Source organism: Astatotilapia calliptera, chromosome 16 (genome assembly GCF_964374335.1).
Source record: "Astatotilapia calliptera chromosome 16, fAstCal68.1, whole genome shotgun sequence".
Classification (NCBI taxonomy): domain Eukaryota; kingdom Metazoa; phylum Chordata; class Actinopteri; order Cichliformes; family Cichlidae; genus Astatotilapia; species Astatotilapia calliptera.
In genome coordinates, this window is record NC_137437.1 from 1,656,094 (window position 1) to 1,682,500 (window position 26,407).

General features: G+C 42.4%; 1 protein-coding gene across 2 annotated transcripts in view; it reads left to right on the top strand.

The window, feature by feature from the left end:
* Positions 1 to 5,284: 5,284 nt before the first annotated feature.
* The window catches only part of kalrna (kalirin RhoGEF kinase a), a 154,342-nt gene continuing 133,219 nt past the window's right edge, over positions 5,285 to 26,407 (top strand). The window contains exon 1 of one of the 2 annotated variants that reach the window (XM_026144911.2): positions 5,285 to 5,553. In XM_026144911.2, the coding sequence (XP_026000696.1) occupies positions 5,487 to 5,553 (67 nt within the window). In that variant the 5' untranslated portion in view covers positions 5,285 to 5,486. The remainder of the gene's footprint in view (positions 5,554 to 26,407) is intronic. The other variant, XM_080290743.1, reaches the window with a different exon arrangement.

The window sequence follows — 26,407 nt, forward strand, 5'->3', positions numbered from 1 at the left end:
AGAGTCGAGTCTCAAGTCACTGGTGTAAAAGTCCGAGTAAAGTCACAAGTCTGAAATTTTGAATTTCAAGTCCTTTCGAGTCTTTAAAAAAAACAAAACGAAAAAATAATGTTGCAGTTATGCTAAATGTAAATATTAGACCATGTAATTTTAAAATCTGTGTTTTTCTCAACACATGACAAAATAGTGAACTTAGAAAATATACACAAATTGTGAAATTGCACCTCTTTAAAATGCAGCTCAATTAAACTTAGCTCCAAGAATAATTTTCACCGACAGTTCTGAGATAAGCTGCATGTTATTCTTGGATGCGGTTGTAGGACCGGCTTTAAAATCGCATGACAAAAATATCATACATATTAAAAAAAACTGCATCACCAACGTAGCCTGGAAAACATTTGCTAGTTAGATGAAGTCAGCTATCTCATCTTAGCATATTTATATGCATATTTATAATCATACGGTTCTTGGAGTGAGTGCATACACTCATGAAGTTTAGTAACTTCAGGTCACTGCAACAAGCCCAGGTACAGTTTACCGACGGATGGGTGCAGGACCTTGAAATGCACGGTGTAGAACGAAAGACCATCGTACGTATCATAAGTTTACCAGTCTCACAAATCGTCGTCATAAATACACATTCGTTAACCGTTTATTAATATAACCTTTGAGCTCAACGGTAATTAATCAGTAGTGGAAATAATTTCTGGTACCCATCACAGAAATGTAGCAGTGACAACAATACTGTATGCTGTAATCGTACTGGGCAATTAGTGATACAAAAAACCTGTTTTATCCTGTGAATAAAGTATATGTTTTTGTCAATGTACCATAATAACAGAAGCGAAACACAATATTGTGTCAGGACAATTTACTATTTATGCACAATAAACAAAGGAGCATAGCGCGACAATTTCTGTTCAGTGCCAGACTTGCTTGTAACCTATATCACCAATTATGTTATGAAAAATGACGCATTAACTACAACAGCAGACTGACCTTCGTGTAAATGCTTGGAGCAGACTAACCTGTGAGCTGGAGGGTTCTGGGACGTTATATTTGGTCTTAGAATGGCTGCAATCCAGTCGCGTCTTTGTTACTTCAGAAACATGGCTCGAACAATTTCTCTTCAACGACGTAATCCGATAACAACCGATCTCTTTACCCGTCGGCTTCCCGTGGCTGTCATGCGACCGGCTATTGCAGTTAATAATACAACAGCTTCTTGACATTTTTGTGTTTCTTTTTATCGCTGTGTGACTGATTTTAATTGAAAGCCTGCGTGCGCTAGTACAGCTTGCCACGAGTTCCCAGAATCCTTTGCGGTTCTACCCGTGAATGACGTCACATTTTCAATCTCTATATAATATGCATGTTAAATTTTATATTTGGGGTAAAATATCAAGTCTTTTCAAGTAAACCGGTTCAAGTCCAATTCAAGTCCCAAGTCATTGGTGTAAAAGTCCAAGTCAAGTCACAAGTCTTAGAACATTTTTTCAAGTCAAGTCTAAAGTCATAAAATTAATGACTCGAGTCTGACTCGAGTCCAAGTCATGTGACTCGAGTCCACACCTCTGCTCTGAACGGATAATTGGAGGTGAGCTTCCCTCCCTCCAAGACATCTACAGGAAGCGCTGCCTGAGGAAAGCGGGGAGGATCATCAAGGACTCCAGTCACCCCAGCCATAAACTGTTCAGACTACTTTCTGCAGCATCCGGTCCCGTACCAGCAGACTGAGAGACAGCTTTTTCCATCAGGCCATCAGACTGCTGAACACTTCACAGACACCTCAGCTTCACTACTGGAACTTTAACATTATGCACTCCATACTGTACAGTAATGCCACTGTTTTGCACATGTCTCAACTCTGTATATTTTTATATATTTTATTGTTTACTCTATTTAATTTGTAAAATATGTAGACACCCACACACACACACACACACACACACACACACACACACGCAGAAAAACATATTTAGTATACACATCCAGAAATGCATATACTGTATGCATATATATATATTGTACATATATTTATTAGTTTCAGATGTAGCCATTCTTGTATTTTGCTTGTTTACATTATTGTATTTTGCACAACTCTGTTGCTTGTGAAGCTCGCACACAAGAATTTCACTCACATGTGCTGTACCAATGTACCTGCACATGTGATGTGACAATAAAAGTGATTTGATTTGATTTTTGATTTGATTTTGAACCGTGGCCAACAAAGGGACCACAGAATGGCCAGTGCCACAGCAGGATTTGCAGTTTCAAAAGCTGAATAGTTTATTTTCATTTTGGGTAGAAAACATCTGAGTGGGCGCAGCCAAAACAGCTCTATTCTCCTAATTTAAGTCCCAATTTAAAGCTGTCCCATTCAGTCTCCAACCAATGGTCAGCTTCCATCTGCAAAAAACGGCAGGAGAAATGAAGACCATCCCCTCAGGCTGTGGAGGAACTAATACAACACACAACATTATGACCTGGGTCATATCTGTTAGTGTTAGCAACAAACACATAGCAACCTCTTACCTGAGGACTTGCCTTGTGTGTCACACTTGTGTACTTTCTCTCCTCTCATGAGACCTCCAGATCACTTAGCATTAAATTGTAGTTTTAAAAGGAAAACAGGAAGCTGCAAACGCAAAGTGTCCAAAGACTGTTTCTAATACCCAGAATGCGTTAACATGTGTAACATCTGTCTTAATCAGAAAACAGTAATGCCCCCATCCAAAATTCAGATCAACATATCTAATGTGGGATGTTGTCATATACCATAGTGCTGCTACATCAGTGCTTCCAGCGACTGCACCTCTGACAGCTTTGTGGAAATCAGTGCAAATGACTAATCGCTCTATCCCCGAGGTCGCCAACAACCCAGATCTTATCGTCATTAACAACCATTAACCAAGCTTCCACATTTATTTCAACATGATGTTTTTGATACTTTTCGACATTAAATCCAAGAGTTTCACATGGAAAATTCTCAAATCCTGGAATACTTGTAATTAAAGTCATTATTACTGTTCTAACTGAAGATAACTCCTATTAAATGACATTTTTCTGTCACAGTCTGTGGGTCTGATGCCACTGTGGAGCCAGCTGATCAGGGTCTGAGGTGTTGGAAGTCACCCATTCATTTCTTTTATTTTCAGATTGTTAATGAGTACATGGATGTGTGTGTATGCACAGGCACACATATGTATAAATGTAGATATATACATCAAGATAATGTTTGTTACTAGAGATTTTCCATTATTCTTTTTTATGCCTTTTGACTTCATCCCATTACCCAGCTGTCTGTCCTGTCTTCTTCTTTGTTTGTCTTTATCTTATAACATGTTTCCTTTGTCAAAATAAATAAATAAATACAATAAATGACAGTGCATTTTTTCACATTATAACATAATTTACAACACTCCTTTATGTTCAAAGAGTAGTTTGAGCTAATGATGCAACGAATCTGCAAAATCTGAAAAACTCAAATATAATATAATAAAGACTGAAATTTGCATAATATAGCGCATTAAACCTTTATTTGAATAAAGTACTCAAGTAAATGGATTCATTACATTCTGCCTGGTGTTGGCAAAGCATTGTGGCACCATTTCAAAGGTTACTTGGAAATCAGACTTATGTCAGTTGTTTGTGGTCTCCTTCCTGAAAACACTCCACAGATTCTCTTAAGGTGGACGGTCAGAACATTGACTGCAGCCAGGTGCTGCAAGTCCTACTGGGAAAGGAAATCATCTCCAAAAGCTTGTCAGCAGATGGAAGCATGAAGTTCTCTAAAATATCCTGGACACACACACACACACACACACACACACACACACACACACACACACACACACCAGCATATGTCATGTCACCCTAAATCATCACAGGGTCTTGAAACGACACCGTGGACTTCAAACTCCTGCAGTTATCTACCTCTCTGCTCACTCACACTCACCCACAGGCTTTCACATGTTCATACAGACCTACCAACAACCAGAGATGTCACTGAACACAATATGCTGTAGTTGCTTATTTGGAAAAGGCTGAGGTCGGTCAGGGCCCCTCTGGGGAAATCAAGTGTAACCACAACTCATGCCACAGGACTATTAAACAACAGCCTAGCTGTTACACACGGTTTTGTCCACTAGATGGTGCTATCTCACAGTGAGAGTTCCCAGCAGCTGGGACTGTTAATGTGATGTGTTTGAGGATGAGAGGCAGAGATTGGCAGGAACATAAGAATTGATGGTGGACGAGGCAAAGTGGTTAAAGATCTGTGCACGATCATGAAGTGTATGCCTTCCTCATGCTTTACACTGAATATTATCCCCAGAAGCCTTACAGTACATGTTTGTTACACGTATGTTCATTAGTTCTATATATGTATGGGGGAAACACCTGACAGAGAGGGGATCCGCAGGCTCTGTAATGCTGTGGTTGAGCTCGACCTGCACATACCTGTTCCCATACAAATCTTTATAAATAATTCCAAATCTATCAGCATGTTACACAGTGCTCTCCGTCTCCACTGTCTGAAATGTAATGAAATTTAGCCCAAATATATCATTTTGTTCATGGAAGAATTGTAGACATATATCAGAAATATACATACTGCTGTTGATTTCATCACTTAGAAAGAAACGTGTTTGTAAGTTTCAATGGAAGTGACCATTCAAACAGAAGACAGGGTGTGAAATATAACTGATGAAGATGGAGGGTGAGGCAGACGATGCGTGCAGCAAGAGTCTGACACATGCAGCAGAGACACATATGCTGGAAAGTTGCTTCTCCTGTCAGTGACAGCCAGGCACAATGCAACGATGTGTCGTTGGTAAACACGCGATTGCCTGGATAAATGCTCAGACTGGCCATTAAGGCTAGAAATGGTCCACAGTGGTCACCGCTGGCTCATTGCTGCTTTTACTGCTGTGGCTCTGGAGGTCCAGCGGGTGGCCCATTACTTCGACCCCTCGCTCTGCGTGTTTGTGAACAGTGCACGCCTCCTCCTGCGTGCTCCATGTATATAATGTAAAATGCAGCATATATGTTTAGAACTACTGCATCACCATCGCACTGCTATTTGGAAAATAGTGAAAATGTGATTTTTGATTTATAGATCACGCCGTGTTAATTTCAATCATTTGAACGCGCAGACGAACCCGTTAATAAAGGTCAATGAACTGAACTGGAGAGACAGAGGGAGGGAGGGAGGGGACGTACGGGGAGAGGGAGGGAGGCAGAGAGACCCTGGCGGACAGAAGCAGAGAGGGAGGTTGGACCGGGAACAATAGAGAGAAACGAAGCCTACCCTGAACACCAAACAAACCGAGAGGGCGACAAAAAGAAAGCAAACCACATCGGGTGATGGAGGGAGAGCGAGCTAAGCGAAGGACATGTGAGGAATAAAGACGCGAGGATCTTTCCCGAGCGGTGGGCTTTATTCCCGTCTTTCTTTGTCACTGGATAGTAAAACGGATTCCGGTATGAACCCAGCAGAAGCGGCCGAGGAGGCGCCCAGCGACCCCGACACTGATGCCTTCTACAAAACAGGTAGGAATCGGAGCTGATCTCTCCAAATCTAAGACAAAAGCATCACACCCGAGATCAATTTGAGCCAGAGCCGCCCGAGCAAGCGCACGAAAGCAAGAGAGCAGAAATGTGCAGAAAATCAGCTGGAAGCTGCACTAGCAGATGGGAGGCAGCTGCAAACATTCTGCTTCAAATAAGCAGAAACGTTGCGCTGTTTGAGGCTTTTACGCGGATCTACAGTGTCGTGTTGATTTCCGTGCGTGTGTTAGCTGATGCTGTGGGTCTACAAAAGAAGGAAGAATCATGGTGGGATCACATCAGATCAGCAGCTGAAAGGCTCAGGAAAAAATGTCCAGCTTGTGGGAGAAGACTGTGTGTTTGTGCTGATACATGGACAGAAGGCACAAGATGACTGAGTCCAAATAACTGGTCTGCAAGCACATGCTGTCATCATGGAGACAGCTCATTACGGTGTCATTACATTATACTTCCTAAGATCATTACAAAAGCAGACAGCAGATCATTTCTGGTATCTTTTATGACGCTAAAGGCTGAAGCAGATATTAGCAGAGCGCCATGGCCACCTCTGATTATTACATAGTGGATCCTGATTCTGATCTCTGCTCAGCTTTGACAAGATCTCCAACACCACTGGCTGAACTGCAGCTCCAAGCCCTCCACCATGTTTTAGTTAGTTGTTAGACACTTGCTGTTGTACGCCGAACACGCTGGATTTAAACCTTCATGAGATCTGCTGCCGTGGCAGTCTTTTCTTCTTGTTTCTTTTCCTAAAGAATGACTTGTTGACGGAGGCTGCGTTTGTTACCTGTTAAAGTTCAGGTGCTGGTTGCTGGGTTTGGGCCATTAACTCAGCTTTCATCACTCTGAATTTCTTGGCTAGCTTTGCATGAACTCAGTTTTATACCAAACAAATCACAACAAGGCGCTTAGCATGCTGTTTGTGGAGAATCTCACAAAGAGCTGAACTTCTGTTAGCAGTATGATGCAGTTGTTTCCATCCTGGATGCAGATTGCATTTACTATAGTGCTCCTGTCCTTTAATGCAATAGAAATCCAACCAATGCTCATGTCTGCTCCTGAAAAGCTGTATCGCTCCACAGTTTTCCTTCTCCTGCACCTGGACTAAATTCAGCTGATTGTTTTAGAAGTGCACAGGAAGGAAACAACCATTATTGTTTCCTTTTTTATCTGCCTGGTGTGCAGTTTGTGCTTGTCAAACTGGGTTATCTTTGGAATATTTTATAGATTCAATTAAAGAAATGGGAATCAATTATGGGATTTTTGTGAGCGACTGTCCGAAGAAAACGTTTGAAAGACATCCATAAAGCCCGGACAATAATTGCTCCAGACCACTTTATAAAATGAAAGTCTTGGAAGTAAACTGAGGGCTGGCTGAGACTTTTGCACAGTACTGTGTGGCTTCAGGTGTGTGACACAGTTTCCCACACTGGGATGTGACACATGCTGGGGTGCACTCAATGAACACCAGTTTTGGTACCAAGAGAACAAGTCATGTAAAGATGCCAGCTGTGCGGCAACACTGGCCTTATTTACAGAGACAACACGTATGTCAGAGCGCTCGTTTACAGTTCAGCATGCCAACGAAACTCCTGGCTGACCCCCTCCATACATCACTGGATATTAGGTTTTCTCACCATCTGCCCTCAGACTGTCAGGCTGAGCAAGTACATATCCTCCATCCTCCCTCTGAGCACCGGAGCCCCCAGAGGCATAGTGCTGTGCCGCTTTCTGTATTATCCATAGTCATCATAGCCACGGAGGACACCGCTGTACAGCACGACATGTCATTTCTCACATGGCGACACAAGAGGCTGATGTAAAAATCTAAAAGCACTAAAACAGTTTATTGTGTAATTTAGGAGTTTGGGACTCTGGATGCTTGAACGCTGACAAACTGAGTAGCTGCTGTTTCTGATGCCCTGGTGTTTTGTCAGTGTTGGATTCAAATCCCTGTTTCTATAATACAGCATGTTGTGTTGTGAAGTGTAAACGGTCACAGGCAGAGCCAGAACAACCTTCTTCTTCGTGATGTTGAGGCTCTCTCGCTGATCCTTATTGGCTCGTTTCTGGAATAGTTTGGAAAAAATTAAAAAATTGGTTTCTCAGTTTAACTTCTCAACAAAGTTAAAACTGCTTAGATACTCATTTAGCTTTTACTATTTAAACATCAGAGCGTAGTCATCCTTTCTTTTGTGAGCAATAAAAAACAAGTATTTGGGCTAAACTGCATCTCTGTGTCTGAACAGTTGTGAAGATCCTTGTCCTGTAGGTGTTAGACTGTTAGACTGACAAGGACGAAATCAGAGATGGCGCTGTTCCACTTCATTTCTAAATCCCGTTCCACTTCTTATTCTACCAGTAAACTGCTCGTACATCATGTTTCTGTCTCTAAAAAACAAGAAATTATCCTTTAAACCTGGCGCGTGTCTAAAATGTCCTTTGCATCCATGATGGCTTCGTGTTGGGGGCTGGATTCAGTCTGCTGTCAGACATGTGAGCCTCACGGTGATTCTACAGCTTTTCTTTGTTTAGTTTATTGAATGAGGGAACAGTATGAAACAAACCCTCAATAAATTCTGTTTTTATGTATCAAGACTTAATAAAATCACCTGACACGACCAGTTCTTACAACAAGTGACATATTACATCCTGCTGTTATTGAACAAAAATGGAAACAAAAATAAAAGTTTACTAAGAGGGTGTGCAACAGCTGCCCATCAGTCAGGGAGGGCTCGTGCGGTCGCTTCCAAACCACTCCACAGTGAGAATGATTATCCACCAGTGGGAAAGTTCAACACAGTTTCCAGTCATATTACAAACAGTGTAAGTGCTTGTGTTGTTATAAAGATTAGAAGTGCGGCTGCACTGATGTGATGTGAGGCTTTGCTGCATCTGCACTCGTCCATCCGTTCCCGACAGTGTAACGGTTACACGCACACCTCAGGGTTGCAGGGCGGCTGGAGCCTGTCGTACGCAGGCTGAGCTGCAGGGCGCACAGCTTGTCACAGGGATAACTGCAACAGCACAAACACGACTGCTTTGTTTGCAAACATTAATACTGACGTCAGATTACACATTCATCTGCTCTCACGTTAACATCATTCAGTTAAAGACCAAATATAAGGTCTGATATTACCACCGAAGCACCATTGGGTATTTCTGTTTCTATACATTGTATAATAATAATTGTAATATAATTGTACTATTATGTGTCACGAACCACACAGGAAATATAATTATGGAGATAATTAGTCCAGTTAGCAATTCTTCCTATTTAGAGATCATCAAAATTATTAGCAAAATGTGAAAAGTGGCTCATTTCTGTTACTTATTGACAGTTTTATTCTTTTTCCTTTGGGACGGAAACAAAACAGGGAGGAGAAAATGGAGCATGTCATAGTAGCAACCTAGGCTGAACTCATATCTCTACACATCACTGTACACGCTGCTAATAACAAAATAATGTACTTTAATAAAATACTCATGACTGTTTTGACCGTTCACAGGTTTTAAATGTGATTTTTAACTTTAGTCTTTTCTTGTATCTGGTTGGAAAAAGCATTTCGCTGCCGGTTGTACTGTGTGTGTCTGTGTTTGTGACAAAGATGAGTTCTCAAGGAATGAAGCCATTTTTCCATGAAGCATGTGTACTAGTACATATGAAGCTAAATACATCCTCTAAGAGAACATTGTCCCGGAGTCTTTGTAGTTTTGTAAATGACCAAAGCAGGTGAGAGCGCCTGACGTCCGCCCACGCCGTCTCTACCTGTGCCGGGTCGTAGCTAATAGTTTTCCCGTGCAGTGTAATAAGGAGGCAGATTAGGTGATTCTGTCCATCATTTGTAATGATCTGATGATTGCTGTGTCTCCACTCTGACTCTCTTTGGGGTCTCACAGGTTTTAATCTTGTGTGAGGTTGAGCCTTTCCCAAATGTAGTTTCTTATCGTTCCATCTAGTCGTATACTCTGGAGAGCATCAGCAGGCCACGTGTCTCATTTAGGCAGAATAATAATAAACTGTGAAATTAGGCAAAGCTAACCCACTGTGTGTTAAATGTGACCCCAGGTCTGCCTCCTGCCCAAAGGAACCGAGACATCATCTCCTCCCTGTAAACAATGACAGAGTTCCTGCTTATTTCTGTTTACTCACTTGAAGTTTATTTCAGTTCAGTTTTTGGGTGATTAGGATACCCGGCCATCGTATTGATTTAGATTCACTTCACTGGTCTGATAACCTTGTAGGGTGTAAAGTTAATGGGCAGAACTGGGATTCTGGAGCTCTTCTTTCCTCATAATGAGGCAATAATAATAATCGGTCCTTTGTTTTGTTTCTATCCTATCGATGGGAGGTCTGATGGACGTAACAAGTGTTTAATGCTGTCTTCATAATGTTTCAGAATAATCTTTGAAGGTTTATTCGACTTCCTGTGGTTCATGGATTAAATAAAGCATCTCTAATCTTACTTGTTGGTCTGCGTTGGGATCTTGATCAGATTTCTAGGTTTGTTTTGCAAATCTCAGTTTCAAAATCCAGTATTTGTTTTAAATTTCTCTTTTTTTTCGTGACTTTGCTTAATGTTTTCACCAGCTTGTCATATTTTGCTCTCCTCACCTTCCTGTGTAGGCTCTTTTCTCTTAGTGGCTTTGTCTGTATCCCACACAAGACTTGGACATATTGTCCATTTCACTCTCCCTAATGCCACCTTTGATTTCCTTTATAGCTAATTTGTTGTTTCGGATACTAATATTAGGCCTCCTTTATTTATGTTATTCGGATGAATCGTTACATAAACGAGCGGCCCTTTACTCTGAGTGAACTCAGTTAAGTAACAAGTGGAGTTTTTTTCTAAAGCATGCCTCCAAAATGAAACATGCTCGTCAATGAAGGACCAAGATTGTCTGTCACTTTCTGACAGCTGTGACGAGCCTATGCAAGCTGTCGACAGTCCTACTTTTCCTGCCTCACGTTTCCTTAAACACGTCAAAGTTAAGAGAAGAGGAAGTCAAAGTGGCCGTTCGAGGTCTTCTCTGTTTGCGCAGTCGTCGGTGGCTCCTTGACCTGGACCCCACGTCTTTGCATGCTTCCTGTGCACCGGTGCATATTTTTCCACAGCATTTGGAAACAGATCCTCCTTTAATGCTCTCTCTATACCAGAGTGTTCTCTGCTGTCTTCTACAGTTTGGGATTTGCAGTCGTGACTGAAGTTGCCCACGTGAATCTTCTCCTTATTCCAAGCTGCTTTCAGAACCATGTGTTTGGCTGTAAGCTCTTGAAGGTTAACACTGTTCTTGGGGGAGCACTGGGTCATGGTTTGTTTACTGGGGACAAACCATGAGGTATTTTATTTTTAGGTCAGGGTCCTGTGGTAGCTGGAGCTCAGTGCTCAAGAAAGTCTCAATGAACTGTAGCACTAAGTTTCCCACCTCCCCTCCTCTGCTCCAAAAATACACGTGCTGTTTCTTCTTGACTATATCAGTAAGGTTGTGTTGCTTGGCCCTCTTCAGCCCCTCTACCTGTTCCATGTGGGTCTCAGCTTCTTCTGCTTTGCTTCATTGCTGATTATTTGTCCTGTGTGTTTAATTTTCTATTTAACTCTTCATTGTCTCATGGTTATTTCCACCATGCCATACTTCTACTACCGTTCCATGCCGCTTCTAGCTCGGTCCACTGTTGTGTTGTGGTGCTTTTCTATTCATTGGCTTTTACAGAGAAAAATGTCATATATGAAAATAGCTTGAAAATAGTTTTTGTGAGACTTAAACTTTGTATCTGGACAAAAAGAAAAGAATATTATGAAGAATTAAGAATCTTTAACACTCTAAGGCACAGCCGTACAGTACAGTGGAATGTTATGCTAATCAGCAGTTTATAAATAGGATGCTCAATTATCAGACGGAAACAGGAAGTAACACAGATGCATTCATACCTACACACATGCAATCAGAGAGCAGTGTCTGAGTGTTTATCAGATATCTGACGCCAGCTGTCTCTCAATAGCTGCTACTGTTGCTATGCTACCAGAATAATAGCAACTTTGTATGTATTTATTAACATAACAGCAGAACTTGTGACGTCATTCTGCTCTTTGTTTTACAAACACATGAAGCACATGAAGACCAGCTTCTGTAGCTACGTTGTTAAAAGCAGCAGCACAACATTCTTGCTGAATGACAGTTTTTATGTCAAGTCTGCTTCTTCATGCTGACACACTCTACCTATTCACACCAGACCCATTCCCACTATGCTCCTCATATTCCAGAAGCGAGGAGTCGAGCGAGCACTTGTATGCATGAGAAGGTAATTAGAGTTAATTTTCTCAGCTAATCTGTCTGTAGCCATGGAGACGTTTAGAAACGATAAAGGGTGGCAGCTGCTCCAAACAAAGTTCACTTGGAAATTTCAGTAAGATCACAGATAGCATAATGTAGCAGCGGTTAGCTTTGTCACCTCACAGCCACACGGTTCCCTCAGCTCTTCCAGTGTGATTCTGCCAGTTTACTGGTCTGCTCCTTGAGAGCATCTCAGTAAATTATTCATTTTAGCACAATTGCTCGGCACCAAGATGGTTCCTTTCAGTGTTGAGCTGGAAGTGTACACACAGAATTGTGTGTAATGCCAGGAAACGGGAAGTTTCTTTGTTTTAATAGACACACTTCACAGTTTGTGCGTCATGATCATTTCCACTTGTTGCAAGCAGCCTTTACCTAACAGTGATATCATCAGTGATAACTGTGGAGCCGCCACCAAGGCATAATAAACCACGCCAAGAAAATTATAGACACTACAAACTGTTTAACATTATAGATGGGCATAACTGATGCTGTCTATTTCAGGCTTTTATGCTGTGGTATTATTACTAGCAACTACCTTAATAATATCAGACCACTAATCAGCTCGTTTATTTTTTAAAATACTCTTTTTTGGCATTTTGCCTTTATTGGACAACAAATTGTCCGTGGGTCAGACTCAAACCTGCCACCCTGCTGGCCATGTGGCATGTGGGTGCCTGCTCACCCAGTGAGCTAAAGCTACACGCATAACCTGATAGTTAAAGGGCTAACGTTAAGGTGTAACATCGTAATAGTTATAATAGATGTTTTTGATCCGTAACAAATTTAAGAATGAAAAGACACTGTGTGTGTGTGTGTGTGTGTGTGTGTGTGTGTGTGTGTGTGTGTGTGTGTGTGTGTGTGATTCAGATGCATTACATGGGTGAATGAAGCTTCGAGCCAGGTGAACCTTGACTATAAGCACTTTGAGAGGGGTCAGAGTTTATGCTCAGTGTTTGACAGCCTGATGTCAGGGCTGCTGTTTAAATCAGTTCTGACTTTACTGAGTTTTTTCTTCCGTTCATTTTCCATCTTCTTCTGATAGTAGTACTTGTCCTGATCTATGGAAAGGACAAATAAGGACAAAATTAGCCATTGCTCTGTTGTTTCTTGTTCACCCTTCTTAAATATCTTCAGTGTCGAAGAGCAGAACGATTATGGAAGATCACACGTTTGGTTGTCCATTGAAAATATTGTAAAGGACTCATCCATTCCTACAGTGAGAAAGAGAAAGAGGCTAGATCTTCTTATCTCAACAATCTTGAGAAGAATAATCCCAGCGTGTTATTTGGCACCATTAACAGCAAAGTATCTCATGCACCTCAGCACGCTCTGGTCATCCTCTCATCAACTTATGATGAGTGTACCTCGCAATTGCCAGAACATGACGGGCTTGAGATCCAAAATCTCCTTAACTTACAACACTGATGCTCTTTACAAGAAAGGTCAGAGCAGACTCATCAGGAAGGCCAGCTCTGGGATGCCCCGTCGACCCACTGCAGGTGGAAGAAGACAGAAGAACAAACATAGCATCAGTCATGGACGATGTCTCCCAGCCCACACATGAAGCTCCTTCAGTGACACACTGCTGCATCCTCGGTGCACAAAGGAGCAAGGATGCTCTTTGCTCTTTTTAATAAATGTTTCTTATGCTGTAATTGTCCCCTGCACAGTCTCTTATTTTATTGTTTTTAATTTTCTAGTCTTTACTTTTGGGTGAATCTGCATGCTCCATCTGCCTGTCACTGCTGGAACACCTGAATGTCCCCAGTGAGGGACAATAAAGGATAATTCTATTCTATTCTATTCTATTCTATTCTATTCTATTCTATTCTATTCTAACTTCCTCTCCTTTAGAAGATTTCCCTAAGTGGCAGGAGTCGTTTACTTTATTCCCTCATCATCCTCAGTACAGATATTCTGCTTCCTGTCTTTGGACTGTTACGGGTACAACCACACCCAACATCCAAGGATTCAGTTCAATTCAATGTTATTTATACATTGAATCACAACAACAGTCGCCTCAAGGTGCTTTTATATTGTAAGGTAGACCCTACAATAATAGATACAGAGAAAAAACCCACAATCATATGACCCCCTGTGAGCAGCACTTTGGTGACAGTGGGAAGGAAAAACTCCCTTTTAACCGGGCTCAGGGAGGGGCGGGGCCATCTGCTGTGATTGGTTGGGGTGAGAGAAGGAAGACGGGACAAAAGCCTTGTCTAGGATGAGCTTGTGTGTCCAGCACATCCCACAGCTGCTCAACTGGATTAAGATCTGGGGAATTTCACTGCCAGGTCACACCTTCAACCATTCCTGAACTATTTTTGCTTTGTGGCAGGGAACATTATCCTGTTGGTATCCATCAGGGAATACCATTCCTATGAAATGTCACATCCAAATTGATGGTAGAGCATTGCCCAAAACATTACACTGCTCGACAGCTTGTCTCTGTGCTAGGTATTCTGCAGCTACACTCCAGGCACACACCCTTGCATCCACGTGATGTAAAGAAAGCGTGATTCATCAGACAGGCCACCTTATTCCACCCCTTCTTGAGCCAGTTTGGATACCTGTGTCTAATGGAGGATCTTACAGCGGTGAACAGGGCTCAGCGTGGGCAGCCTGACTAGTCTGCGTCTATGCAGCCCCATACACAGCAAAATTTGATGCACCATGTATTTGGACACCTTTCTATCATAACCAGCTTTTTGGCAGTTTGAGCCACAGTAGCTCATCATTTGGCTCACTGCAAGCATCTCAAAGACATGAAATCTAGTTCCACTGATTGTTAATGACTGACTCATTGCACTGTGGGAACCCTGAGTAGACCCCTGACTTCCTTTTGCACCATAATGCAAGCCTTCCCTTGAGCTTGTGCTGAACTGTAACAATAGCACTGACATATTGACCTTTGTTGTGTTTTCCTTATTGATCTTATGCCAACAATTTATTTTCTTTGAGATTTATAGCAAGTGGAGTGTCCTGTTTCTTTAAGTGAGACCTCAGTCCTGAGTCATGGTGAGGAAACCTGGGAGGAGGAGCTACATATCTATTATTGAAGAGTGTGTGTGTGTCAGGGTGGGGGTGGGGTGTATGCCACTTTCATTGGGAACAATAAGACGCTCCTGAGGAGAGAGTTAGGGATTCCCTCCTTCCTCCATCTCTCATTGTCTTCCACTCGCACACCCAGTGTCAAGTACAGTGGCAGATGGGTGTGAAAATGAAGTGTGTGTGTGTGTGTGTGTGTGTGTGTGTGTGTGTGTGTGTGTGTGTGTGTGTGTGGGTGTGTGTGTGTGTGTGTGTCTGTTGGACAGACAGTCAGAAACAGAGAGAGGGGAAGGAGATGCAGCTTAACTGGATTAGCTCTTATTACTCACCAGGGGACAAGCAAAGCAAAGGGTGAGAGGAAGAAGGGGAGACAGGGAGAGAAAGAGGGAGAGAGGGGGTGTTAAATAGATAAATACAAAGAAAGGATTTCCTCTCCTCCCCCTTCTCCTTTTGTCTCCTCCCTCCTTTAAAAGCTTTCTAGTCTTTGGACAGCTGCAGCCATATGGTGTGTGCATGTGTGTAAGTGTTAGTGTAATGAGCATCCGTTTGGACTGTAATCAATCACAGAGACATTTTATAGACATGTATGTGAGTGTGTGAGTGTGTGTGTGTGTGTGTGTGTGTGTGAGTGTGTGTGTGAGTGTGTGTGTGAGTGTGTGTGTGAGTGTGTGTGTTACAAGCTGATTAGTAGTGCCAGCTAATAGATTGTGTGAGCAGGTATTTGCCTTTGTCAGTGTGTGTGTGAGTGTGTGTGTGAGTGTGTGTGTGAGTGTGTGTGTTACAAGCTGATTAGTAGTGCCAGCTAATAGATTGTGTGAGCAGGTATTTGCCTTTGTCAGTGTGTGTGTGAGTGTGTGAGTGTGTGTGTGTGTGAGTGTGTGAGTGTGAGAATGTGTGTGTGTGTGTGTATGTGAGTGTGTGTGTGTGAGTGTCAGAGAAAGGAAGCTGTTATCATGACTGACAGACTAGAACAGAGCTGCTAAAAGCCACTGACAGGCTGTTAAGATCGTTTCTATAATATCATTATAGAAAATAGAAAGTTCTATAGCCTACAGACAGACGGCCTAAATCCAGAATGTATTTGACTGTAGAAAGCTGCTATAAGTTGGGGATCTTTTTTTCTTTTTTCATGCATTTAAACATTGGCATTCTTCAGAGAGTCGGATTTGTCCAGTGCAGAGCAGAGATTTGTCCTGTGGCTCTTCTAAGTTGTACCATACATTTGTGGAGTGGCTGTTTGGTTTCTCCTCTACAGAGGTCACAGAAGCACTCATCCTATGTTGTTTAATGTGTGTTTGGGAGTTTAGTCTATGGGATGTCAGAGGTCGATGTACTTTGATGTCATGCTTGGAGAAAATTCTTAGTTTCTCTGATAAACCTGCGACATAAAGTTGACAGTGTTATTCAGTTTGTCATTCTGTTTTCTCCTTGTTCAGTTCAATTCAATTGTATTTATATAGCCAATTTACATCAACAGTCACGTCATGGTGCTTTATATTGTGAGGTACAGAGCTACAATAATAAAGAGAACCCCCAACAATCAGGCCACTCCCTCTGAACAAGCACTTTGGCGACAGTGGGAAGGAAAAACGTCTTTTTAACAGGAAGAAACCTCCAGCAGAGCCAGGCTTATAATCAATAGTTATATTCTTGACTTAATAAGCTGAAAACTTAAAAACATGTAAAGCAGGAAAAAATAATCAGATTACTATGATAAAACTAATAATAGCAAAAGATTCTCTCAGCTGAATAAAGATTTGTTACATTTGAAACAAAAATAAGAAACATTATTTCTGCGTTGGTTCCATTTGTAGCTTTTCTGTTCTGCTTCTGTCACTGGGAATAAAACGGTCCGTCAGTCTCTGCAGTATCTTGTTAACTGCACATGACCTGATTTCAGTGGTCAGTGTTCATCTGTTGTGTTTTGTCATTTTTGTGCTCTTTCTAGTGTCCAACATTTCTTTCATTCTGTGTGTTTAAAATTTTTTAAACGCAAAGTTGGTAATTTTTTAATTTGAATGAATATTTGAGTTTTGAGCTATTTAAAAGCAAAAAAGGAAAAAATAAAGTGACGTTGCTGTCATCTGGTTAGATGGAAGAAAGATGCCAAGCGGCTTTACTTTACCAAGTGGATCATCATGGCCTTGCCATATTGGTCCATTTGATTGACCTTTATTATAATTATGTATTTATTTGATTTGATTTTCGGTTGTTACAGCCGGGACAGACATGACTGGGGGATAGGACAGGGAGGAAGAATGAAAGAAAGAGAGGGAGAGAGAGAAAAACATACAAAGCATATATAATGCTTTGTATGTTGTTCAGTATATTTCTATGCAAAACAAGAGGAATTTCTATACAGAGCAGTATATTCACAGTTTAAACCAGATATTTACACTTTAGGGAGAAAACATAAAAACATTTTTTACTATTAAACATCAATTTAGAGTAAACTTGTTTTGTTTTGGTTAAATAAATATTGAAATATCTTTTGAATTAGTTAAACGTCAGAATAAAGAGAGACAGAGCTTCTATTTTATATACCAGTAGGCGGTAGGGTAAAGTGTCTTGCCCAAGGACACAACGACCAGGACAGAGAGCCCAGGGATCGAACCGGCGACCTTCCGGTTACAGATGCGATTCCCAACCCCCTGAGCCACGGTCGCCCCAAAAGTGCCTCTGTGCCGTCTTTCAGTCCAGCTTTGTCCAGCCACTGGTAGGATTTCTGGATATCAGCCACCTCCTCTATCTGCCGGTGGTACATACCGTGCAGGGGCCTGTCCTTCCATGATGGTTCCTCGTCTCCCTCCTCTTTCTTGGGTTTCTGCTGCCTGAGGTATTCACTGAGCACTCGGTCAGTTGGGGCCATCTTCCTAATGTATTCTTGGATGTTCGTTGTCTCATCCTGGACTGTGGTGCTGACACTCACCAGTCCCCGGCCCCCTTCCTTCCGCTTAGCGTACAGCCTCAGGGTGCTGGACTTGGGGTGAAACCCTCCATGCATGGTCAGGAGCTTTCTTGTCTTTATGTCAGTGGCTTCTATCTCCTCCTTTGGCCAGCCTATTACCCCAGCAGGGTACCTGATCATGGGCAGGGCGTAGGTGTTGATGGCCCGGATCTTGTTCTTACCATTCAGCTGACTCCTCAGGACTTGCCTGACCCTCTGCAGGTACTTGGTGGTTGCAGCTTTTCTAGCGGCCTCTTCATGGTTCCCATTCGCCTGCGGGATCCCCAGGTACTTGTAACTGTCCTCTATGTCTGCAATGTTGCCGTCTGGTAGTTCAATCCCCTCAGTTCTGACTACCTTCCCTCTCTTTGTTACCATCCGACTACACTTCTCCAGTCCGAACGACATTCCAATGTCATTGCTGTATAGCCTGGTAGTGTGGATCAGTGAATCGATGTCTCGTTCACTTCTTGGCATACAGCTTGATGTCATCCATGTACAGGAGGTGGCTGACAACTGCTCCGTTCTGTAGTCGGTATCCGTAGCCAGTCTTGTTAATGATCTCACTGAGGGGGTTCAGGCCTATGCAGAACAGCAGTGGGGACAGAGCATCTCCTTGGTAGATCCCGCACTTGATGGTGACTTGTGCTATGGGCTTGGAGTTGGCCTCTAGTGTTGTACGCCACATCCCCATTGAGTTCCTGATGAAGGCTCTTAGGGTCCCATTGATCTTGTACAATTCTAGGCATTCCAGTATCCAGCTGTGGGGCATTGAGTCATAGGCCTTCTTGTAATCAATCCAGACAGTGCACAGGTTGGTCAGTCTGGTCTTGCAGTCTCGGCTGATTGTTCTGTCTACTAGTAGCTGGTGTTTTGCGCCTCTGGTATTCTTGCCAATTCCTTTCTGTGTCCCGCTCATGTATTGACCCATGTGCCTGTTCATCTTAGCCGATATGATGCGTGACAGGAGCTTCCATGTAGTACTGAGGCAGGTTATTGGTCGGTAGTTGGATGGGACCGGTCCCTTCTTGGGGTCCTTGGGGATCAGGACCGTCTGACCTTCGGTTAGCCATTCCGGGTGTCTCTCGTTAACTAGCAGCTGGTTCATTTGTGCTGCCAGACGCTCGTGGAGTGCAGTCAGCTTCTTCAGCCAGTAGGCGTGAACCATGTCGGGCCCTGGTGCTGTCCAACTCTTCATACTGGAGACCCTTTCTTGGATATCTGCCACTGTGATGGTTACTGGACCCTGTTCAGGGAGGTCGCTGTGGTCTGCCCTCAGATCCACTAGCCACTGAGCATTGCCGTTATGGGTTGCGTCCTTCTCCCATATGCTCTTTAACAAATATGTTTTTATATTTATCAACCTAAAAAAAATAAACATTTAGTCTGATTTGATGTTACAATTAAAAAAGTGTTTTTATCTGAAGAGTTTGTAAATATCTGGTTTCAATTGTATATTTCAAATCAAATCAAATCAAATCACTTTTATTGTCACATCACATGTGCAGGTACATTGGTACAGCACATGTGAGTGAAATTCTTGTGTGCGAGCTTCACAAGCAACAGAGTTGTGCAAAATACAATAATGTAAACAAGCAAAATACAAGAATGGCTACATCTGAAACTAATAAATATATGTACAATATATATATATGCATACAGTATATGCATTTCTGGATGTGTATACTAAATATGTGTTTCTGCGTGTGTGTGTGTGTGTGTCTACATATTTTACAAATTAAATAGAGTAAACAATAAAATATATAAAATATACAGAGTTGAATATGTGCAAAACAGTGGCATTACTGTACAGTATGGAGTGCATAATGTTGAAGTTCCAGTAGTGAAGCTGAGGTGTCTATGACGTGTTCAGCAGTCTGATGGCCTGGTGGAAGAAGCTGTCTCTCAGTCTGCTGGTACGAGACCGGATGCTGCAGAACCTCCTTCCTGATGGAAGCAGTCTGAACAGTTTATGGCTGGGGTGACTGGAGTCCTTGATGATCCTCCCCGCTTTCCTCAGGCAGCGCTTCCTGTAGATGTCTTGGAGGGAGGGAAGCTCACCTCCAATTATCCGTTCAGAGCACCGCACTACTCGCTGGAGAGCTTTGCAGTTGTAGGCGGTGCTGTTGCCATACCAGGTGGTGATGCATCCAGTGAGGATGCTCTCAATGGCACAGCGATAGAAGGTCCTGAGGATGCGGATATTTGATGATTGTCAGCACAAAGAGGGAGAAAGAGGAACAGAAAGGAAGAGAGAGAGAGGAACAGAGACAATTCTGATGGCTAAAGATCCAAACGGGACAGGCAAAAGAAAAAATATTTGTATCATAGTTATTGTTCCTCAAGCTGTGCAACGAGTCCCTGTGGCACTTTGATCATTTGGTGATGTTCTAATAGGAGGAATCATTAATAAACATTGAAATAATGGCTCTTAAACCACATAGAAGCAGACATAAAGACGTACATTACATTCACAATATAATTTGTGGGGAGAGAGTTGAGAATAAAAAGGACAAGGGAAAACTGACCCTTCACAGAACAAGGACAAACACATGACACCTAAGACAGGAACGTTGCCAAACTTCTGATTAAAGGTGTGTCCATATAGGAGGTCATTTGATCCCACGCAGTGATCACAGATCAAAGAAAGTTAATTACATTTGGCAACTTCAAGCACTGATGAGAAAACTTACCTCAGGTAACCTGAAGTGGTTCAGATTGACACTTTTTTCAGTTTGGAGAGGAGCAACTGAAGTAACTCCCAATGAGAGCGCAGGATGCCATTTAATTAACACACGACACAGTTTTATATTCATTACGCAGACAACAGAACCTGGGATGTCTGCATATACAGGAAAGAAAAGAAGAAAAAATGCTTCAGCTCTTCTGATTGTTGTTCCTTTTGTTGTTATAAGAAGCAGTTTAAGGAAAGGCACTTTTTGCCCAGTTGCTGGTTCGAGTGTAAATGCATGTGCGTGTAGATATGAACAATTTAGTGCGACGGGTTGAACAGAAGGGTTGTCTCAACAGCTTAGACTTGTTGATGGCTCGGGTTTGAAACGATTTACTAGTCCCTCTGTGTCCAAACGTCTCTTATCCTGTAATCCACAGTAGTAAAACTTCACTGACAGCTCTTAGTTTAAAAGAAACAACTGTGTTTGGGCTTTGTGTGTGAGTTCAAATAAAAATCAAGTCTTTGTTGTTGGTACAGCTGAAAACTGGCAAACAGAAGTAAAATGTTGCTACTTAAAAAACAGATTTGTCCAAAATAGTAATAATAATAATATATCAGTTTTGTGTTTCTTATCTAATGGTGGCAAAATGTGGGTGATACATACATATACACACTACAACATACTGTGCATGAATGCATCTGTGAGGACAGAGCCAGAGGCGTAAAACTGCTGATGTTAACTTATTGCTCCTGTTACAAGTCGAGTGTGGACGGCTGACTGAGGAGATCATAAATAAAATAAAAATACATTTGACGTGCCAGTGCCCTGAAATTCCACAGAAAGTTCTTGCATGTTTGACAAATCCAGGGAACTTAGAGGGAAATCCTGGAATACCTGTTTCCACTCCATCATAATGCTGTTTTTATGAAGCAGGACATCAGCTCCCAGGCTGACAAACTGTTTTTCCTCTTGACTTGAAGTGGACAGGAAGGTCATACATAGTGCAACGGAGCAATATGGTTTTAAGTGTTTTTGGGGTACAACTTCTTTGTATTGATCTTCTATAGCCCACTTTCTTCGTCTTCTACTTTTGGCTGTTGTTTAACGGGTTACCACAGCAGATCACCTGCCTCCGTCTCACCGCAGCATCCACTATCGCTCTAGCATCTTCTGCATGTGAGCAAACTACCCCCATGAATCTCTTCTGTGGTCTTCCTCTCTGCCTGGCAGCTCCATATTTAACATCCTTTGTCTAATGTATTTACTATCCCTCCTTTGCACATGTCTAAAGTATCTCAGTCTTGTCTCACTAGCTGTCTTAAGACGGCTCAAGATGAGCTGCTCCTCTAGTTCTTCTGATCCCGTCCATCCCGGCTCCTCCAAGGAAAAATCCTAACATCTCTGCCACCTCCAGCTTCGCCCTTGTTTTCAGTGCCACTGTCTGCAGACTATACATCATAGAAAAAAACAACTCATGCTGCCATCCTTCTGCCACCCTGCCTGTTCTCTCTTTGCTTTGGAAGGGTTACTCCAGGTATTTAAAATGATCGACCTTCACTATCTCTGTTCTTTGCATCTTCACCTTTCTAATGTCTACCTCTCATTCACACGCTTCTACCAACTGTCCTTCCTCATCATTCCTCGTCTCTTGACACTGTCTTTACAGACCGTCTTCCACCTACTCCCTACTCTCGCTACAGGTCACAATGTCTCTGTGAACATCATAGATCATGGAGATTACTGCCTGAACCCAAGTGTCAACCTGTCCATCACCACTGGAAACAAAAAGGGACTCCGATGTAGTCCACCCAAACGTCTGTCACTCGTGCTGCAGACCACTGTCTCACTGTCCTCTACTACCAGATCTACTACCACCCATTCTTCTGCATTTCTCTCCTTAACACCACACCTACCCAATACCTCCTTATTCACTTTTGTTCCCTTCAGTCTGTCTACTCCAGTCATCGCTCTCTCCCTGGGAACAATCTCTACCCCTTCATCCATCCTACTCCAGACTTGCTCTTTCTCTGGTAACTGACATCCAATCTGTGCAGCCCTGACATCTTTGTGAGACACTGTCTTCACCTCCACAACCCTCTTCACACTCGAGATTACCCCCACTTCATTTCTCTTCTTATCCACGCCGTGGTATTGCATCTTGAATCCACCTCCAGTACTCCTGACTTTGCTCGTTTCCATCGGATCTTTTGCCTAACTTCTTTCATTCCATCATATCAGCCAGCTCTGTCCTTTTCCTCCTCTCACCTCGTTGGCTTCGGCCAACAGTACCACAGTTTCCACCAGCACTCTGTTGACAGCACCAACAGTACCACATGCAGTCATTGTTAACTTGCGGACCAACCGCTCTGGTATGGAAATCTCATTTGTTGTGTCTGCATGTTTGATCTGCATTTAATCTTCTAGTCCTGGAAATCTGGATGCAAATCTGGTTTGTCCTGGGCTATAGATGCTACTGAGACCTGTGGGCCGACTGTGGACCGACTGTGGGCCGACTGTGGACCGACTGTGGACCGACTGTGGGCCGACTGTGGACCGACTGTGGGCCGACTGTGGACCGACTGTGGGCCGACTGGCTGCTTTTCTATTCTAGAACTTTGAGCCTCTCAGACTCTCAGACACATGAAGAATTCTGAAGAATTTTCTTCAGAAGTTTTCTGATGACTCTGCGGTGGTTGGATGCATCAGCAGGGATGATGAGACAGAGTACCGGGCTGTGGTCGACTCCTTTGTCACGTGGTGTGAGCAGAATCATCTGCAGCTCAACGTGGCAAAGACCAAGGAACTGATCGTGGACTTCAGGAAGACCAGGAAACACTTGACCCCTGTTTCAATCCAGGGGGTCAGTGTTGACATTGTGGAGGACTATAAATACCTTGGAGTACACATTGACAATAAACTGGACTGGGCTAAAAACACCACAGCACTTTACAGGAAGGGCCAGAGTCGTCTCTATTTTTTGAGGCGACTGAGGTCCTTCAACATCTGCCAGAAAATGCTGAGGATTTTCTATGAGTCTGTGGTGGCCAGTGCGATCCTCTATGCTGTTGCATGCTGGGGGAGCAGGCTGAGGGTCGCAGATGCCAACAGACTTAATAAACTGATCCGTAAGGCCAGCAATGTTGTGGGGATGGAGCTGGACTCCCTCAAGGTGGTGTCGGAGAGGCGGATGCTGTCCAAGATAAAGACAATGTTGGATAACACCTCCCACCCACTCCATGACATGTTGGTCAGTCACAGGAGCTCGTTCAGTGAGAGACTGAGATTACCGAAAAGCACCACTGAACGACACAGGAAATCATTCCTGCCTGTGGCCATCTCCCTGTACAACGCATCCACTTAACACACTGTTTGCTGCTACAACTACACATGTTTCTTTTCCAAATATTTATTTATAAGTGACTTATGTATGTATGTATGTATATATATGTATATATTGTACTATTCTTAGTTAGCGTATTGTCTGTCTTGTCTTAATGTTGGTTTAAAATGGAGCACTGTAACAAAAAATAATTTCCCCCAGGGATCAATAAAGTATTCTGATTCTGATTCTGATTCTGATTAGTGTGCTGTGGTCTAGAGATGGACCGATCCGATATTACGTATCGGTATCGGTCCGATACTGACCTAAATTACTGGATCGGATATCGGAGAAAAATAAAAAATGTAATCCGATCCATTAAATATCACGAAAGCACCTCGCAAAACTTGCAACACGCCGTAACTCACCTCAGAACGTTAGCACGTCGGAGCAGTATGCATCACGTGATAGAGCGGCTGTGGCATGCAGGACCTGTCGGTGGTCTGGATAGCATTTGGAGCTTCGCTAGCAACCTGGCATTTCATCTCCGACAAAGTTATCCCCGAGAGAAGTAAAGCAAGTGTGTAAGTCCATCTCTGAATGTTTGTAAAGCATTCCTGCGTTAAGCTTAACAAACGATATATGGAGCGACTGCCTCTCCTGCTGCTACTTCAATCATGAAACTGCTTAACGATCAGCTGATCGGCTTTTCTGTCGCGAGTCCGTCTCTCTAGTTTGCCTTTGGCCCACTTTGCACCAGAAAGAGGAAACCAGCGGCTGAACAACAGCAGCACGTTTAAGCTTGATAAGCTGTTGTTAGAATGTATTTAATATTACTTTCTACTCGAGGATCTTTTTCTACGTAGCTGACGCTGGTAGCTGTGCAGGGGCGGATCTAGCAAAGTTTAGCCAGGGGGGCCGATAGGGCATTAACAGGGAAAAGGGGGCACAAAGACACACTTTTCTTTCTTATTCTCATTTAAAATGTCGAGCTTTTAATAAATAATTATCTGACACCCAAAGTTTTAATTTGATGTAAAATGAATAGAAGTCCATTACTGTATATAGTAGGGCTGCTCAATTAATCGAATTTTAATCACGATTACGATCTGGGCTTTCAACGATCATTAAAAATGACTGAGCCGATTATTAGCCCCTCCCTCATGCTTTACTCTCGCGCTGCTCCGTGTGGTAAGTCAAGCGCACCGCTCTCCATTTCGAACACGCGTCACAACAATTAAGAGGACCCGAGGGAAGCTCGGAAAGCTAAGCAGAAGTTATTTGGAGAGGAGTGGACTGCCGTTGGTTGAAAAGAGGTTAAAAAAAAAAACTTCAGTGGTGTGGAAACATTATGGGTTGGCGGAGTTAGACGTGGATCAAGTAGACACAGTGTGTAAACTTTGCTACGATGTAGTAGCTGCACCACAGAGCAACACTGCAAAGTTGACTAAACATAGATGTTTACATTTTTCATTTATTTCTTATATTGCAAACATTTGCACTGTTATCAGTATTTGCACACTATTTTATATTATTTTTTAAAGTCATTATTCAATACATTGTTATTGTTAACCCTTTAAAGCCGGTCAGAGCAGCACACTCCGTTTTGCGTAACTATTTTTAAATCCCTGTAGAACCTGAACCGTGTAAGCTAGCGCAATAATTTGTTTTGCATATAAAACCAGAGGAGTTGTACTTACATCTGATGCCATCAGCTTGTCCTCGGTCACGGTTTCCTTCCACATAAAGCTTTGCAAAAATTGCATAAAAAGCGCTTGCAGGAACAAAAACATAATATTCCAGAAACACGCTTTGCCAATCCGATCAGCTGTTCGTAACACTTCTCACAGTGAAACAGACATCAACTCGAACTATCGCATTTCCTGCCCGAAACCGGAAGTGATGTCATTTTTGCGGAAAATGTAGTTTTTTACTTGTAGGCCTTAAGTAAAAAACTATACTATACTATACTTATACTAGTGTTTTTATAAGTCATGTTTGACTCTATACTTTTCTGAATAGTTTCTGGGATGCTTAGAACTCGAATTGCACTGCTGGAAATAGTTTATTTTGATGCACCTGCTGTTTTCTTTGCAAATTTGCATCATAGGATTGTTTTTTGTTTTTCCTGCAGTATATAAAAATTGCTGTATCTCCAAAATAAAACTATGAAGACACTCAAAATAAATTTCCTGTTGTTGTAAACTATTTTTTGCAACTTTTTTGTATTTAAAGTTTTGAGGGATAAACCTCTTAAATTTCTCAAAGTAGAAATATATGTAAACAAAACAAAAACGATTTTCAATTTTTTTGTAGTTTATTGCACTTGTTTGCAATTAATGTTGTTACTATGGACTTAATGCATACATATTATTAAAATATGGGCTATAACAGTTGTATTGATGTATAGCAACTTGAAATGCTCCCACAAATGGCACTACAGCATGTAAAAAAAATAAATAATATAAGCTCTGGCGGACTTGGTTCTATGGTAGGTCTTAAAGGGTTAAA